Source organism: Mauremys mutica, chromosome 5, assembly GCF_020497125.1.
Source record: "Mauremys mutica isolate MM-2020 ecotype Southern chromosome 5, ASM2049712v1, whole genome shotgun sequence".
Taxonomy (NCBI): Eukaryota; Metazoa; Chordata; order Testudines; family Geoemydidae; genus Mauremys; species Mauremys mutica.
Window position 1 is genome coordinate 101,771,203 of NC_059076.1, and position 19,339 is coordinate 101,790,541.

General features: G+C 41.1%; 1 protein-coding gene across 1 annotated transcript in view; it reads right to left on the minus strand.

The window, feature by feature from the left end:
- The window catches only part of NWD2 (NACHT and WD repeat domain containing 2), a 136,342-nt gene that overhangs the window by 56,363 nt on the left and 60,640 nt on the right, over positions 1–19,339 (minus strand). The window contains exon 3 of the mRNA XM_045019497.1: positions 8,939–9,055. Coding sequence (XP_044875432.1) covers positions 8,939–9,055 — 117 coding nt within the window. The remainder of the gene's footprint in view (positions 1–8,938; positions 9,056–19,339) is intronic.

Here is a 19,339-nt window from a genome sequence, read left to right on the forward strand (position 1 = left end):
AATTTAAGATTTTGTGCTGTGGCTGTGGTGGATTTGGACATCTCTCTAGGGATAAGTATTGACAGGACTACGAAGTCCAGTTAACTCTTCAGGTCCATTGATTTCCATTCTTTCTTCAGCAGCAATGCCAGTTATAAACAGTTTCAAAATTCTTAATTCATAAAATATTCAGGTAAATGTTAGCGTAAGTAGATGTTTTTTATGTTCCATAGAGACATCTGGGGATGACAGGATTTGTTTCAAGTCTATGGCTACAAGAACATGTTGTAAAATCTCTACCCTGCAAGCTTGGTTTCTTTGTTAAAGAAAAAGTGAAAAGTCATAAAAATATATCCAGAAAACTGGACTAGGTCCAGGTTTCTTAGCAAAAGAAAAAAGAGATGGAGGCCAGCTCTCTAGAGATGTAGTAGCAGCTAACTCTAATCAAGGACTAGGGCTCCATTTTGCTAGGCTCTGTACAGGCAAATAACAAAACCAGTCTTTGCCCCAGAGAACTCACAATCTACAAGACAGACAGGATGCAACCAGTGGATGAAATTGACAAATGAGCGAGGGTGGGCTCTAAGAGTGAGATAACAATACAAGTTTTTCTTCAGAAAAGTAGAAGTCATAGCTCACTACTTGCCTAACCAATGCCACACAGGGAACTGTAGGCACCACAGAAATGATAGGTTCCAGGAGATCAGTGGTTCCATGTCACAGGCTGTTTTGTACCGTTCAAGTTCACACAGAAAACTGTGTTAATAGTTTTAGCCTTTTCATCTTTTGTTCCTTAATAACAATCTAAGATTAGGACCTTCCTCAAAAATCATCTCTTCTCCATTTAAAGTAGCATCTACCATTTCGGTATGACAGGTATAAGACTCAAACTTCAGCTCTTTATCTGCATTTAGAGAATCAAAGTGAAATTTGTCTTAGCCAACTTTTCTTAGGGAACACTAGTGACTCTCTATGCGGCTAAAACTTAGACAGAATTGGAGATGGCAAAGAAGTGATGGTAAAAAGGCCTTCCACAGAAACTAGTGCATGTACACTGCTTCTCTCCAGTGCCTTCAACTATGGCAATTCAAGCCCCCAAGGAGCCAGTTTCCTGAATCTGAGCTTTTCATGTTGCAAATGGAGCTCAGTAAAAGATACGAACGCCCTAGTAATCGCTGTTGAAAACTCTCTATAAACTTTTCCTTAAACTGTCATTCTAACAAAATAGCAAAGATTATTTTTGTTTAATTTAACGTTAGTCCCCTCCCCAACCCTTCTCACTGACTGCATGTTCCTACTTAGTGTCTTCAGCTTACCCGATCTCAGGACTTTCTACATTCTAGTAACTTGCAGTGACTCCAGCATGGCTTTTTCACTTTAACAATAGATTTTACCTAATAGTTTGTTCCTTGTAGAGCTATTCTAAACACTTCTTCAATCCTTAGGCTTTCAGATCCACTTTTGTGATTGCAGGCAAAATTGGGTATCTGGATGTTTATTATGACCTTTCAGGACTTGTGGATGGGGACATATTCTGCAACTGATTGGACCTTACAGGAATCTTCTACAATATATTATAATATGTAAATGAAGATCTCAGAAGAAAGATGTTGGTGTCCTGTGTTGTCTTGTAACAAGCACCTCCATTAACTTGATATTTGCAATAAGAAAATAACAGAGGGAAGAAAAAAGTTCACCAGTAATAAAGGACAACATTGTGTTTTCATTTTCAGCTCTTAAATCACCCAGTAAAACTTTAACTATTGCAAGTGCAAGAATTACGGAATTGGGTTTATAGGCATTAATCTTATCCAGTTGAAAATATCTGCGCTGAAGGATAGGGAGTCAGATGTTCTGCATTTTGGCCCTGTCTACGTTAAAAGAAATCTGCTTTGGTGTAATGATATCAGTGCACATTCCTACAATGTAGACAGATCTTCTGTCTATCTTCCACAAACATTTTATGTTAAAGCCATGTGAGTTATATCTGTGAATCTAAATTAAAAAGCTTTTATAGTGTTTGTGTATTAAAGAGAATTTATGGGAATCTGAACCATTCTGCTGAGCAATTCCCCTAGTAGCATTATTGTAGTGCTACAAAACTGTTCTCAGTAGTAACAAAATACAGAATTTACCTGTGTTTTCATCTCGCAAACCACAAAGTCTAAATATCTTTATAGAGAGGTACCCCCTCTCCACCGTTGTCCCAAACATCTTATTGCTCAGTACTTATCAAGCTCTGTTGCTAGATTAGACAGTTTAAACTAACTGCCTGAGCTAAAGGAGCTTAGTGTGCATATGCAAGATTTCCTACTGGCTCAAAAGTCACTTATTCTAAGTTGTCATTTTTATACAGACCATCTTTTCAGATTGTCTGACTGTAACATAGGCAACACTGGGTGAGACTTTGTACTGTACCTCTCAGCGGTGCAGCTCAGAATTCACAGCTCAGTTGTAGTGGGGGTGGTGAGGAGAGGCTAAAGAGGTTTAAAGCCATCTTTTTACCTTCAGGGTTCTTGGCTGCCCTGAGGGCTGGAGAGTTCCCTATGTAATTTAGCAAGCCCTGAGAGTCTAACAGCAGCCTCCCTGAGTTGCTCTGAGTCTCCTCAGCCCTATGTGCTGCAGCCTCACCCCTGATATGCCCATGCCACCCCAGTGATGCCCCTCTATGCCAGGACTTGGAGCAGCGAATCAGTTGACTAAGGAGCTAGTGACTGATTATGTGATTTGGCTGTGGGTAGAAGAGGCAGGAAATAAAAAACAAGTCCTATTGCTAACTTTGAGTGGGACTAGGGAGTTTCTCCACTGGGAGACCCGAAGAGGGAAACTGGGTGAAATCCTGGCCTCACTGAAGTTAATAGGATTTTAAACGCTGATTTTAAGCGTGTCAGGATTTTACCCTGGGTGCTATTTGGTCTCCCCTGGGAAAGGCCTGGGGAAAGAACCTGAAAGGAGCTGTGATCAGAAGCCAGTGAGGGGGGCCAGAGAGACTGGAACTATTCATAGTCCTTAAGAGGAGGGCTGTGGTGAATTCCTGAAGACAAGGGACTGAAAAGACAACACACCCATGAAGCAGGGACTGTGTTTTGGCCCCTGACACAAGAGAAAGCAACACCCCTGCAGTGAGGGGGGGAAAGTACCGTACTATGAAACTCTCAGGAAGGGCTGAAAGGACTCTGAAGCCATGCCAGAGGGGCAAAACGACATGGAGACAGAACTGGTTAAAAAACAAAATCCTAGTTTTTGCAAAATAGTTCTTGTTTAGAGTGTTTGAAATTAACCCTTTAAAAAAATCACAAATGTTGCAGGAATTTTTATTGAAAACATCAGAATGGTGATAGAAATTGTATTTACTAAAAACCTGGTGTTTGGTAATTGAAAAGTTTGATAAGTGTTTTAATAATGTTTTTGATAAATAATTGGAAAAATATTGAAAAGATGCACAACTTCCCCCCCACCCATAAAAACTGAACAAATTTTGTTTTTGAAAGAAGGCCATTCTCTGACTAAAAATAACTTCAACCAACTCTGGTCGATTAGCCTTGATACAGGGTGAACAGCTGAATATATTTTGTTTAATAACAATAAATGAAACCCCATAGGGGAGACTTTTGTATTAAACATCAGCATGATGTAGGAGACTTTACTGATTTTGCTAAGATGAGGCCCTGAAGTAAAACTGATACACAAATGTTGGATGCAGATGGAGAAAATATAGCAACCAACTGACAGGGCCAGGAGGGAGGCGACAGTGTCTGAAACATCTCTTCAATAGCAAAAACCCAACAAAATACTTGTTTAAAAAGTTATATTGACTGAGGGCTATTGGGAGGTTGTGGGTATGAGGCTGGGCTGTTATCCCATATGTAACTAGCTCTACCTAGCTACAACAGTTTGCTATTCTGAGAAAAAACAACAACAAAAAATAGTCCTTTTTTTAAACTAGCAAACACTTATCTTGAAAGATAATTGGCTTTTATACTAAGATCTTTATTTTCTTCCTTTAAATCTTCAGAGGTTTTCTGGCTTCTACTGAGCAGAATTTCACATTAATTGGCAGATCCCAGTAATGACAGCAAAATACTGAGGCACAGATCTTCAAAGGTAATTGGGCACCGAACTTCCATTGATTTCAGTAGGAACCAGCTTCTCAATATCTTTGAGGCTCTGGGCCTGCATGTCTTCTCTCAATGACCTGGGTTCTGCTCGATAAGCAATTGCTGCTTATTGTTAACAATTTGCTGTAGTAATTCCACAATATCATCACATCTCCAGACACTTCTCTAACAAGGAAAGTGTAAGAGACATTTGTGGATTTTTTAAAAACCAGTTCTGTAGATTTAAGAGCAAGGATACTGGGCTGGATACTCGGCTCCATTTAATCGATTTTGCATGGCTCCTGCAGCACTAATCAGACTTAAAGCCATCTTAAGTGACTCTCTGAAGATTCCCCTGGAATTGGAGGGGTAGGGGGAATATTTGGGTTGCAGCTTCTACATCATCTTCCTCCTGAACCCAATGTAGGGGGCATGGTAAAAAAAAAAAAATGAAGCATGGTCAAAGTGCCTTCTTGCCATGTTGATCCTTGGTGGCCAGAATGGCTCCTTGCAATGGCAAGCAGTCAGTGGACAGAGCAATCCTGGTCTTATATGCCTTTTTTAAGTCTGGGAAAACATCAAACAGCCCCAAGATGAGGACACCTTAAAAGAGGTTTGGAAACCAATTTTGCACCCTCCTCCTCTGCTATTGCCATCCACCTGCCTCAAAAGGTGGCAAGCTTTATGGGATAGGCAGTGACTGGAACAGCCCCTATAGAATGTGGGGAGGAGAGCACACACTGTGGGGAATGCAAGGGTGGCCCCTACTACTCTGCCCATTGGCCAGCTGGAGTAGGAGGGGAGCTGACTGGTCCCTTGCTGGGGCCAAATTGGTAGAGCCCTAGTGGATTTTTTGCCTTCCTCGCAGCAGTCGGGAGGCACAGTTAGGTTAAACAGGAATAAGATTTAGTAATCAATGGTAGTACTTGGTAGGGATGTTAGTTTGTCGCAATTGCAGCCAATTTCCAGTGTGGTTAAAAGGCAGGGATTGTTCTCAGAAGTAAAGGACCTGGGATTTTGCTGGCGGGCTTTATGCCCAGGGGATAGGGGGAGACCTTGTGGCATGTATAGGCCAAGTTCCTCCCCCCGTCACATTTCAGTACTTTCTGTCCGCCTCGCAGGGTGTGTGGCTGTGAGTGAAAGGATTCAGATGAGAGAGCTGAATCTAAGGGGTAAGCTGAGGAAAGTCTACCCTGAGTTATGGGCTATGTAGTAGGAGCCTTGTAACACTGCACTGGAACCACCTAAAATGCCTGGTATGCAAGAGTCTGGTTGACAGGACAGGTAGCACCCCTCCTTTGGTTAAGTTTAATAAAGTTGCAGCCTGACACTTAAAATCTGTCCCCGTGTCGGTCTTCGTTCGCTGACATGTCCTGAATACTACTCTGGTACAGTTGAGGACATGGCTTATTAACTGTAGAAGTTGGATATGCTGGCTGCTGCCACTGATTTTATTGTTCTCTCATTACACTGACAACAAACTCACACATCCTTTACAGATGACCTACTTAAGCCTTCTTTTTATGGAGTCTGTGAAACTTAATGTGCCTTTTTATTGCAAAATGAAGGGCTGGAAGGTGTTTTCCAAAGAAACATTTTTTTTATTTAATTTTACTTAGAAATAGGTGGAATGTCATGAGTAGAGGACTCAGAGGGATTACTCGGTGTCTCAGGTGTTGACTGCGTGTTTTCTCATTCCCTAACCAAAGAGCAGGGTGCAGAATCCTTAATAAAGACTATGTTCCCAGGTGTTTATTATTCACTGAAGTTAGATAGGTGTTACAAAAAATAACAAAACAAAAAATCCCCAACAAACAACAGTCTGACTAAAAATTCCTTCCAGGCAGTATACATCTCCAGTGAAACAGCCTTGCTCACCTTACTTACAAAGAATCCCAGCCCATACATACTTCACACACAAACAAAACAAATCCACTTGCCTCCCAAATTGCTTTGTGTTTCAGATATCCGTGCTAACTTATGATGCTTTAGTCTAAATTGTTCAAATACACCACTACCCTGATATAACGCGACCTGATATAACACAAATTCGGATATAACGCGGTAAAGCAGCACTCCGGTGGATCAAAGCAAGTTCAATATAATGCAGTTTCACCTATAACGCGGTAAGATTTTTTGGCACCCAAGGACAGCATTATATCGAGGTAGAGGCGTCCTGATTTCTGGTTCTGCCATTGTATATCCAACCTCATTGGTTACCTTAATCTACCCAGAAAGTGTTAAAAGGAACACCTTATTTAAAAAGTTGGCAGAAGAATGATAACTTTTGTCCAGAATCAATATGCAAGATTAATACAGTCTGTATGCCACATACTGATATGCCAAAAATATTTTTCAATATTTTTTACCTATGTGCTCATTAAAGCAAGGCACAAATTTTTCTAAGGGAAAGGGAAATAAAACTTACAAGTCTATTCTGCACCATATAATGAATATAACACCACTGCCAGCAACATTTAGCGCATATGCGTCACTGCAAAGAGAGGATTCCTATTTCGCAGAATTTAACTGATGCAGTCTACTCCCAGTGTCTTTCAGTTACTGAGCTCAAATTAAACAACGAAGAGTCCTGTGGCACCTTATAGACTAACAAATACATTTTATGTTAGTCTGTAAGGTGCCACAGGACTCTTTGTTGCTTTTTACAGATCCAGACTAACTTGGCTACCCCTCTGATACTTGAGCTCAAATTAACATTTGACTTGGTGCCATAAATTCAGAATTGAAGACATTGTGATGGGCAAACATTGTAGCTATCTCTAACGAGGGGAAACAAAGATGACCCTGGGGAATTATGGACCAGTCAGCCTAACTTTGATACCTGGAAACATACTTGAACAAATTAAATAATAAATTTGTAACTACCCAGAGGATAACAGGATTATAAGAAATAGCCATCATGGGTTAGTCAAGAACAAATCATGCCAAACCAACCTAATTTTCTTCTTTTGACAGGGTTACTGGCCTGGTGGATATGAGTGAAGTAGCAGACATTATATATCTTGATTTTAGTAAGGCTTTAAAAACAGTCCCAAATAACATTCTCATAAGCAAACTAGGGAAATGTCGTCTAGATTAAACTACTATAAAATGGGCGCACAATTGGTTGAAAGACGATACTCAAAGAGCAGTTATCAAGCTATCAAACTTCAAGGGTGTATCTGCTGAGGTCAGTCCTGAGTCTGGTACCAGTCAATATTTTTGATAATGACTTAAATAATGCTGTGGAGATTATGCTTTTAAAATCTGCAAATGACACCAGGCTGGGTGGGGTTGCAAGCACTTTGGAGGATAGGATTAGAATTCAAAATGACCTTGATAAATTAGAGAACTCGTCTGAAATTAATACAAGATGAAATTCAGTAAGCATTACACTTTGGAAGGAAAAAAATAATCAAATGCACAACTACAAAATGGGGAATAACTGGATAGGAAGTAGTGGTGCTGAAAAGAATCTGCAGGTTATAGTGGATCACAATTTGAATACGAGTCAACGGTGTGATGTAGTTGTGAAAAAGGCTAATATCATTCTGGGGTGTATTAACAGGAATGCCATTTGTAAAACAAAAGAGGTAATTGCTGTACTCAGCACTGGTGAGGCCTCAGCTGGAGTACTGTGTTCAATTCTGAGTGCCACACTTTAGAAAAGATGTGGATAAACTGAGCAAGTCCAAAGGAAAGCAATAAAAAAAGATAAAAGGTTTAGAAAACCTGACCTATGAGGAAAGGTTAAAATAAATTGGGCATGTTTAGTTTTGAGAAAAGAAGAGTGAGGAGAGAACCTGATAGTCTTCAAATATGTTATAAAGAAGACAGTGATCAATTATTCTCCATGTCCACTGAAAGTAGGGCAAGAAGTAATGGGCTTAAAAGATTTAGGTTAGATATTAGGAAAAACTTTCTAATCATAAGTTCTGGAATAGGCTTCCAAAGGAGGTTGTGGAATTCTCATCATTGGAGATTTTTAAGAACAGGTTAGACAAACCTTGTCAGGGATGGCCTAAGTGCAGGGGGCTGGACTTGATGACTTCTCAAAGTCCCTTCCAGCCCTACATTTCTATGATTCTATGGCAGGAGATCTTTTCTTGAGCTTCAGGTAAGATACTAGCTACAACCTTAACAAATATCTACTCCTATTATACAGGAGAATGTATGCCACTTTTACAAAAATTGATGGGAGGGCCAGTGAGGATGAATACAGGAATTTTTTTGCCAGGTGTCTACAACGTTATTGAACGTTGAAGTACCTGCTAAAAGCAATCTGTCCTGGCAGCAGTGAACTATGAGTGTTTTGCGTGCGTGTGTGAGAGAGAGAGGATAGCCACAGCCTTCTCAGGCTGTCACTGACCATCCCCCATTTTGATGTTCAGATCGAAATAGCATCCTACATTTCCTTGGCCTGCCAGGCACACCAGCAGAGAATGGATTGAAGAGGATAACCTCTGCCTGCTGCTGTTCTTTTATAAGCAAGCCCTTGTTGGCCTGCCAATACCAGAACTTGGGAGAAGTACTTGGAATTAATTCCCTAACCAAGGAGTGCTGCCATTGGTCAGCAGTCTCAGTGCCCTCCAAGTGGGGGCACCAACCCCCCAAAAATGGGCTGGCTGTGAAGGGCCAGTCCTCCTTTACTGATGTCAAATATCCATTGTCAATTTACAGCATCATCTGGGAAATCTCAAGTCTGATATTTCAAATGTATAGTAAGAAGTATACAAGGAATATTTTAGAAGTAAAAGAGAAAATACATTTGTCTAAGAAAATGCCTTTAACTGCACTACAGATGCTAGGATAGCTCTCAACGTATTTTTTGTTTTAATGTAAAGCATTATTTGTATACCCACAACAAAACATGGACCTGTAGAAGTTTTCAAGCAATCTTCTAACAGCTTCATACGAGTCTTCTGGAGCTCAGGACTGTCCCACTCTTCTGTTTCTACTCCCCAGTATAAGTCTATGACCTGGAAATCAATGTATAACACACTGTTAGTTTTATTCATTAGTTTAAGCTTCTCCTACATAACAAGATGAACAAGATCTCAATTAAGAGTTAATGTGGGCCAGTGGGTAGAGCAGTGGGCGGAACTGGGTGCTATTCCCAGTCCTAACGTGGATCAGCTCTGTGATGTAGGCAAGTCAACTTACCTCGCAGTTTCCCCTCCCACTGTCTTCTCTATTTAGACTGCAAACTCTTTGGGGCAGGGACTGCCTCTTACTATATGTTTGTACAGCACCTAGCACATTGGTGTCCCGATCTCAGATGGGGATTCTAGTTGCTATTGTAATGCAAATAATAAATGAATAATAATAATTACAAGACTCTGGTCAAAATCCTGGCCCCTATGAAGTCAGAGTCTTGCAATTGACTTCAACACAGCTCAGATTTCACCCAATGACTTCTTGACCCCCCCAGAGATCAAACTATCCTGTGCTAAAATGAACAAAAAAGACAGGACTGGATTAGATACTGTAATATCACTCTTCCTTTGTTCCCTAATGTTTTGTTGCTCTGGAAGCCAAAAATGCATGAATTTATAATAGCAGATGGCTTGCTGTTCAGACTTTCATCTGTTGCTATAGATTCAGTTTTATAATGTTAATAAGATGCAAGCAAATGCATGGAAGAAGCTGGTTGAGGTTGCTATATTTATTTAAAGAGATTTAGAGATGAAGCGTAGTTTCGCTACATATTTTAACTGTTAATTGATGGAAGTTTCATTATTGCAGGACATTTTATTTAAAGGAACAGAGTCCTTTATCTGTCTCAGGTTTTTTAAAAAATAAATTGATATATCCTGCTGCAATTTGCTTATTTATGCTACTATCAGTTTTCAATAAAACCATGTGATACTATTAAAAAGAAGTAATTACTGCACAATTAAAAAACAGTATGGGACATATCTTCATTATTTAATTTACGTATTTATTTGTATTGTAATAGCACCTAGACGTCTCAATCAAGATGGAACCATATTGTGCTTGATACAGTCTGAACACAGTAGTAAGAGAGAGTCCCTGCACTGAAGAACTTACCATCTAAAATGTATATGGTTGATGCATTAGTCAAGTTAACCCACTTGTAAACAGGCAAATCTTAGGAAGGTTCTGGTAACAATGACTGATGGGTTATAAGACCCAATCCTGCAAACAGTTATGTACATGGTTTACTGCCATGAGTACTCATAGTAAAGTTAAGCACATGTGTAACTGTTTGCAGGATTGGGACCACAGGCACTCCATGCTGGAGGTAAGAGACCACATGTGGTGAAACAGCCCAAAGCATGAAGTGCATTATAAAGTGGAACAAAAGAGAATAATGTCAGAAAGACTAATTTTATACATTTTTACTTTACATAAACTATGTCCCAAACACCTGTTAGAGCAAGAAACTTCTACTTTGCAGCTCTTGCCATCTCAGCCTTCCTGCATCTCTCTCTGCTTCATTGATCTTTTTCTATTTACAAGTGAAAATATTTCTTTTCTCCATATTTCTTTCTCCTTCCAATTATTTATCTATGGATTTATTATTGAACTCTGTGTCGTTTTCATCAGATGCATGAATATTAGAATTGCATAAAACAGAAATTAACTAATTCAGTCATATATTCTCAGCTCCATAGATATTTGAATTTGCAGCCGGATGAACTTGTCACTCAAGAATTTTCTCAGGCATCAAAGGAAATTTTTACTCTAACTGACCAGTCAGAAGTCAGAGAACTTGAGCTAGGACAGAAGAGAGAACACTGTGTCAAGGCTGACTTTCTAGCATGCTGTGTGCCTCTCCTCTATGTGTTATGAAAGGTCAGAAGGTATCTTTCTAATAACAAAATCGCCCAGCAAAATTTCAGTAGAATAGACAAAAAAACTAGTATCTTATGTTTAAATGATTTTATTGTTATTGTCGTCTTACTTTATGAATCAAATGTTGTGCCTTGTACACATGGTAATTGCATTCTGATTTATTAAAATGTGATTATCTCCAGAAATGGGACTAAGTAAAAATGTCAGATTTCTCAAAAGACTTCTCCTTGGGCGTTTTCTAAGTCATAACTTCTTTCTTTACTGACAAAAAAGGAAAGATGACTGACAAGGAATTCTACATTTTCACATTTTTTTTCTTGTGGGGTGAATACCTGGTGCCACTGACTTTCTATTCTTTTCAGGTTCTTATTCTGTGCTCATCACTGTAGTATCTGAGCACCTTCCATTAATGCACTGAGCAATGGGACTAACATCTGTCACATTTGTTCTCTCATCCTCTCCCCGGGTAGAAAAGTGTGTGTAGTTGGCAGTGTTTTATTTTGTAGTGTGTGTGTTATTGTTCAGTGTTGTTGTAGTCATGTTGGTCTCAGAACTAGATGGCATCATGGAACGGGCTACCTAAATACCCTGAAAGAATCTACTTCAATATGGAAAAAAAATCTGATCCAACTGCACATATCTAGTTGTTACCTAACACCCCACACTGGAACCCATACAGGGTATCATTAAACAATTATAATCCATATTTGATGGGGACCCCATCCTGAAAGAAATCTTTCCCAACCCTGCCCCCCTTCTGCCTTCAAACAACCCCCAACCTTGCCAAGCTCATCATCAGAAGCAAGCGCCCCACAGGCCAGGACACACCAACTCAAAGCAGCACCAGACTCCACCGTAACAACTGATGCAAAACTTATAGACATCTCTCTATTGGTATGGTGGTCAATACGCCCCTGAACACAGCTATCACAGCATGTAATGCCCATCCTCCAATGCACTAAATGCCCCAACAACAACTGTGTGAGTGAAATGAGAATTGCTAGGCTCTTGAATAAACTCGCACAAAAAAGTGATAAAAGACAAAAAAAATCATATCCCCAGTGGATGAACACTTCTCAAAAAGTGATCATTCTATATCTGACCTCTCAGTCCTCATCCTCAAAGTAAACCTGCATAACACCTTCAAAAGACGAGCCTGGAAGCTTAAATTCATAACTTTGCTAGACACTAAAAATCATGGACTTAAGAAAGCCACTGGATTTATGGCTCATTACAACAATCTGTAACCCACTAATTTCCCCCCTCTCCCCGCTTCTTTGTTCTATGACTCCAGAGATGTTAACTGGGCATTTCACCTTGAAAGGTCTCTTACAGTGTGTGTTAACTTCTTATGCTAAACAATCTGTTCCACCTTGTTTTTAGCTGTGACACTCTGTGGGCAAGTCTACCCTTAAAACACTGCATGGGTGTAGCTGCACCGATGCAGCTGTGCCATTGTAGTGCTTTCATGAAGACGCTCCAAGCCAATGGGAGAGTGCTCTCTCATCAGTGTAGTTAATTCACCTCCCTGAGAGGTGGCAGCTAGGTTGGCGGGAAAAGCTCTCCTGATGACATAACGCTGTGTACACGGGGGGTTAGGTAGGTATAAGTACGTCGCTCAAGAGTGTGAAAAATCCACAGCCCTGAGTGACGTAGTTATACCAATAGAAGTCTGTAGTTTAGACCGGACCTGGGTACCTTTTTCAGATCTGAAGAAGAGCTCTGTAAGCTCAAAAGCTTGTCTCTTTCACCAACAGAAGTTGATCCAATAAAATATATTATATACTCACACGTTATTTGTTTATGTTAGAAAAGGCAAGGTCAAAGAAATGCACCTTGCACTTACACTAGAAGGGGCTGAGGTTTGTGATGGTCTTTAGCTGCCAGGGCGTTTATTCCACAGTCTTGGGCTGGCCTCTGAGTATGTTCTGTCTCCTGCATAGATGAGCTTTATTTTTATGGAGCTTCAGGTACTTTCTCAAAAGCAGGGCTCATTAGGATGCTGGAAATGAACGCTTAGAGCAATGGTTGTAAAAGGGTAGTTGGGGCCCACCTGAGTCAGTCCCTCAGAGCCCGGTGATGGTAGAATGCTGAAGACGACATGAATGGGGTTGGGGCATGTATTAATGGAGAGGCAGAACTACAGTTACTGGTGAATAATCTTTCCTTTCTGCTCGAAAGTGAGGTTTAGGATCTCCCGATACTAACATGTGGAAATACATTATCACTGTTGTGCTACACTAGAGGATGTTGTTGGGGGCCAGCAAGTTTTTAGGCAGTCACATTATATTGCTGAAGCTGGTGGATGCACTAGCCACCTTTCATTCATGCTAAATGAAGGAGCAATTAAATGCCCATTTGTTCAGGGACAGCTGAAAAAACAGAAACCATTGCTGAAGGCACAGCCCAGCATGGAAAGGGCTGAACAAGAACTAACTCAGGGAGAATAAGAAGGGTGTCCCTGGGACTGACTGAAAATGCAGAGGCTGAAGAATTGATTGGTTGGGAGCAGAAAGCAGCCAGAGAAGCAGATGATAGCATAGCCTTGAGAGGGAACAGAATCAGAACTCCTTGAGACACAGGACCGACAGGAAAGTGAGCACAGATTTCTGAACAAAGAAACTGCTTCCTGCTTCTGTGTTCAGGGGAAAAGACTTTGTATATATAGTCTTTGTAAATAAACAGAATTGCATCAAAGAACTAACTGATTCTATCATCAATTTCTCCTACTAATGGAAATAACCCTGTAAGGCCCCAAATATTGTCTATCCTCTCAGGCTAAGGGCAACATTATTAAATCAGAGAATTGTAAGGGACCTCAAGAGGTCATCTAGTCCAGTCCCCTGCACTCACAGCAGGACTAAGTATTCCCTAGACCAGTGGTCCCCAAGGGCACCATGGCGCCCGCCGGGGCATTTATGTGCACCCGCCTAGTGCCCAGCAGGGGACTTGCCGGGGGCAGAGACCTCAGGCTGCGGGCGCGGTGTTCTCTGTTCCCGGCAGATGCGGGGCCTGCCTGGTTCCCAGCAGGGGAGAGAAGCTGCGGCCCCACGCCTGCCAGGGACAGAGAACTCTGGGGCTGCAGGTGCCGGTGTTCTCGGTCCCTGGCATGTGCGTGGCTGCGGCTTAAGCTGGAGAGAAGCCGCAGCCCCGCGCCTGCTGGGGACAGAGAACTCTGGGGCTGCAGGTGCTGGTGTTCTTGGTCCCCAGAAGGTGCGGGGCCCACCTAGTGCCCAGCAGAGAAGAGAATCTGGGGCCCCGCGCCTGCTGGGGACAGAGTACTCCAGGGCTGTGGGCCCCGGTGTTCTCTGTCCTTGTGGCTTTTCTCCGGCTTCTCTCTTCTCTCTGGATTCATATATTATGTAATATTAAATATGTTTTTTGTATTATTTAATATACAAATACAAAATAAGCCTTGAAAAACTGTTGGCGCCCGCCACGCTCTTCTGAAAATGTGAACGTGCTACTGGTCACAAAAAGGTTGGGGACCACTGCTCTAGACCATTCCTGTCAGGTGTTTTTTTAATCTGCTCTTAAAAATCTCAGTGATGGAGTGATTCCACAATCTCTCTAGGCAATTTATTGCAACACAAATGATGAATCTTTTGCAGCTACAGTTCACTTAGCACTAGTAAACACGCTTTGGCAAGCAAATCTTAATGACATAGGTGCTGACTCCAAGGGTGCTCCAGGGCGGGAGCACCCTTGGGAAAAAAATTAGCAGGTGCTCAGCACCCACCGGCAGCCAAGCTCCCTTCTTCTTCCCAGTGCCTCCCACTCACTGGTGACCTCACTGATCAACTCCGTCCCTCCCTCCCAGCGCCTCCTGCATGCTCTGGAACAGCTGTTCCATGGCATGCAGGAGGCGCTGGGAGGGAAGGGGAGGAGCAGGGATGGGACATGCTTGGTGGAAGGGGTGGGAAGAGGTAGGGCAGGCGTGGGAAGAAGCAGGGTGAGGGAAGGAAGAGGCGAGGAAGGGGTGGAGTGAGGGTGGGCCTGAGGTAGAGGGGGGTTGAGAGGAAGTCGGCGCCTATGCATAGGGGTATTCAAGACCCATAAAGAGAGTCACAGAAAAGAAATAATTCTAGGATAAATCCCTATGCTTTATTGCTCATAAGCATGCTTCCATCCCAATTTTGCCTGAGCTCTCCTGGATCAAATTTTTGATAGTGGTTTGTAAATTTGTGCCTAGAAACTGCATATCCAAACAGGCATGCTTGCACAACTGTGTGTGCGCAAAAATAAGAGGCTACTTTTGAAAATTTGGCTGTAATGTCTCAAAAAATATCTTTCAGGACTGGTGTTACACCATCATGACCGAATCTTGCATCACAACCTCATAGCATTGCATGACTCTGCATCTTGATGTCATGACGTTGCATTGCAATGTGGTGATTCAGTGTCAAGCTATTAAAAATCAACTGTCACAATGGGATGACATGAGAAGTTTGCCCTGCCCAGCAAGCTGATATAGGTGTCAAACCTATATGTGCGTGGACCCTGAGAATTTAGAAAGAAGTATATGGGATACAGCGGAACAAGAAGATGCTTGTGACTGATGTCAAAGCATATTTATGACAGTAACTCATTTAACGTTGTCCCACTTAACGTTGTTTCAGTGTTACCTCCCTGCTTAATTAGGGAACATGCTCATTTAAAGTTGTGCAATGCACCCTTATAACATCGTTTGGCTGCCTGCTTGTAAGATTCTGGGGAAGAGCAGTGACTTTACAAGGGAGCATTGCCTAAGTTCCGCTTCTCCGCCTCCTCCCCCGCCCTCCCAGTGCTTCCCCCAGCTGTTTGGCGGCGCTTAGGACTTTTTGGGAGGGAGGCGGAGAAGTGGAGATGCAGGGCTTCCCTGCTCCTGCCCCTCCTTCCTAGAAAGTCCTAAGCGCGAAGTGCTGGGCGGGCGGGGGAGAAGCAGGTAAGCCCTGCATCTCCACTCCTCCCCCTCCCTCCCAGAAAATCCTTAACGCCACTAAACAGCTGTTTGGTGGCGCTTAGGACTTTCTGGGAGGGAGGGGCAGGAGCGGGGAAGCTTAGGACTTTGGGGGGGAGGGATATGGCATGCTCCGGAGAGGAGATGGAGTGGGGGTGGAAAGATGCGTGCCTGGAGTGGAGCGGGGACAGGAAGAGGTGGGCCTGGAGCATTCCCAGCAAAATCCGAGCCTGTTCTCCAGGGAAGTTGCCGCTGCTGCTGCAAAGGTGCTTCCTGGCGCCCTTGCCTGCAGCGAGCTGTGCCTGTGTGGGGTAAGCCAGGGGCACTTCCCAACCACAGTACAGTACAGTACTGTACAGTCCACAATATAAATGCCTTTTGTCTGCCCCCCAAAAATTTCCTTGGAACCTAACCCCCGGCATTTACATTAAATCGTATGGGGCAATTGGATTCGTTTAACATTGTTTCACTTAAAGTTGCATTTTTCAGGAACATAACTACAACGTTAAGTAAGGAGTTACTGTACTCATAATTGGAGACATTGCTCAACCAATGTCCACTCTAATAGAAATATTACTCAGTATTATTGCCTAACTGGGTTGCCAACTTGACGCTCTGTGTAAGAGTTGACTGCCCAAGCTAGACTGACTTTGAGGCTAGTCTACTTGCACATCTGATTTCTTTTTTTTAAGCTTTTCACTCATGAGTCAGTGTTTTCTGTTTGCTTTCCTCAGCTTCTGTCATAACAACTCCTATCATCTTTATAGGTCATTCTTTTTTTCTTACTAATTGAAAGAAGTTAGCATTTTATTTTGCATATCTTTCTGTAGGGTGCATTATCCTGTTGAGCCCTTTAAGCAGAAAAAACTGTAAATTGTTAACAATATATGTGAACTTTTTTGCTTGAATCTGGATGCCTTCATTTTCTTGTGCACACTGGATTTTCTTTCTTCCATTTATCATATATCTTTTTTCCCTCCCCAACTATACACTAGAAGATGTCCTCACTTAACAGTTGTTAATTATCCTGAGAAAATGTTTCCATTATGAACTAGTTTCTCAGTTTAAAATAAACCTAGAGAAACAGATATATGTCAAGCTGTTTAAAGATTCAAAATATCATGTGTTCTGGAGGTACCCTTTCTAGCATACTTTTTATCTCTATTTTAACAACAGTCCAAATCAAAATACATGTTTTTCAGAAACATTTTCGTGATTCAAAGGAAAACAAATGAAACTAATAGAGTCTACCCTAAACCAATTCAGAGATGGAATTAATGTATTCAGTCACATTTCTCCAGATATGGTAATTATGTCCCACAGGAGTGGTCAACACAGGAAGCCTGACAGATCTGATATTTTGCAACAATTGAGACCCTGTTATCGGTGGAGCCAGATGACTCAGAGAAAACTGGAGCACTGAATATATTAGAATGAATTTAAGTTAGGTCACGATTTATCAAGTAGATGATGACTTGAGGATACTCTACAGTATGTGGCTTTCATGGTAGCCAGACACTGATCAGATCTTATAAGTAGAGGACCACATATAAAGAATAAAAAGTTTCATCCACCCAAATACTCTATCTGTTACAGGAAGAAGCTATGTCCCTTCCTGTATGTTTGAAAAGTGCCTAGCACTTCATGGGCATCACTGCAAACTAATAATAATGATTTTTTTGTATTAAAAGATAATGCTTCCCATAATAACCATAAAATAGTGGGAAGTCAGACTGCCAAGAAAAAGATATTTTTATGAGAGAAAAATCCATCTCAGAGCTGCTGCAGAATGCTTTCTCACTTTCCCTTTGTAATTTTTATATAACCTTTCCCACTTGAGCCAAAAAACCTGAAAATCACTTGTATACCAATGTCAAAACTAGGGCTGTCGATTAATCGCAGTTAACTCACGCGATTAACTTAAAAAAATTAATCGCAGTTTTAATTGCACTGTTAAACAATAGAATACCAATTGAAATTTATTAAATATTTTGGAAGTTTTTCTACATTTTCATATATATTGTATTATGTTGTAATTGAAATCAAAGTGTATATTATTTTTATTACAAATATTTCCACTGTAAAAATGATAAACAAAAGAAATAGTATTTTTCAGTCCACCTCATTCGAGTACTGTAGTACAATCTGTCATGAAATTGCAATTTACAAATGTAGATTTTTTTGTTACATAACTGCACTCAAAAACAAAACATAAAACTTCAGAGCCTACAAGTTCACTCAGTCCTATTTCTTGTTCAGCCAATCCTTAAGACAAACAAGTTTGTTTACCTTTACAGGAGATAATGCTGCCCTCTTCTTATTTACAATGTCACCAGAAAGTGAGAACAGGAATTTATAGGGCACTTTTGTAGCTGGCATTGCAAGGTATTTATGTGCCAAATATGCTAAACATTTGTATGCCCCTTCATGCTTTAGCCAACATTCCAGGGGACATGCTTCCATGCTGATGACGCTCATTAAAAAAATGTGTTAATTAAATTTGTGACTGAACTCCTTGTATGTCCCCTGCTCTGTTTTACCCACATTCTGCCGTATATTTCATGTTATAGCAATCTCGGATGATGACCCAGCACATGTTTATTTTAAGAACACTTTCACTGCAGATTTGACAAAACGCAAAGAAGGTACCAATGTGAGATTTTTAAAGAGAGCTACATCACTCGACCCAAGGTTTAAGAATCTGAAGTGCCTTCCAAACTGAGAGGGACGAGGTGTGGAGCATGCTTTCAGAAGTTTTAAAAGAGCAACACTCCGATGAGGAAACTACAGAACCTGAACCATTTTGTACTACGGCCCATCTCAGAGTGTGTTTTCTTCCCGATTATGGATTAAATGCATAGTGTTATGGCTAAAGGAGACATCACACTGTTTCTTTCTTTCTTTCCTTTCTTTGAGATGTCTCCTCAGAGATGACTGAAGAATAAGGAAAATAAAGGAGTTTGATAAATAAAAGATAGAATTTTTCATGAATAGTATAGGAGAGTAAGAGAAGCTGGTTTTATTATTTTATACTTCCCTTTGCATTCTCCCCAAGCAGCATTGCTATAGAGACTGTCCAAACAGCTGATTAGTTGGCACCCTCACATCAAGATTTTTCATAAACACAGCATCCAATGTGATTTTAGACTATCTCTACTGCCATACAGGCTTTCCAACTCCATTTGATTTGAGGGGATCTAAGATTGATTCTCTTAATTCAGATAATATTGATGTTCATAAGAAAAAGCCCCAACAACAATCAGAACCTGATGATGAATGTATATCAAGAGTGATGCAGGACTTTAGATGCAGAATGATAGCTTAAAGACATTAACTGTTATCACTAAAGACAATGCTTCTTTATCTCATAAAATTGAGTTACGGGGAAGCAATGCAAAGGCATGTAATATTAGTGTGTTGGGAGGAATGCCTGAAGCTTTGGAATTAGAGTTTTCTGATAAGTTACATTTTTACAATATTGCATAGTGAATTTATTCCTCCTTTC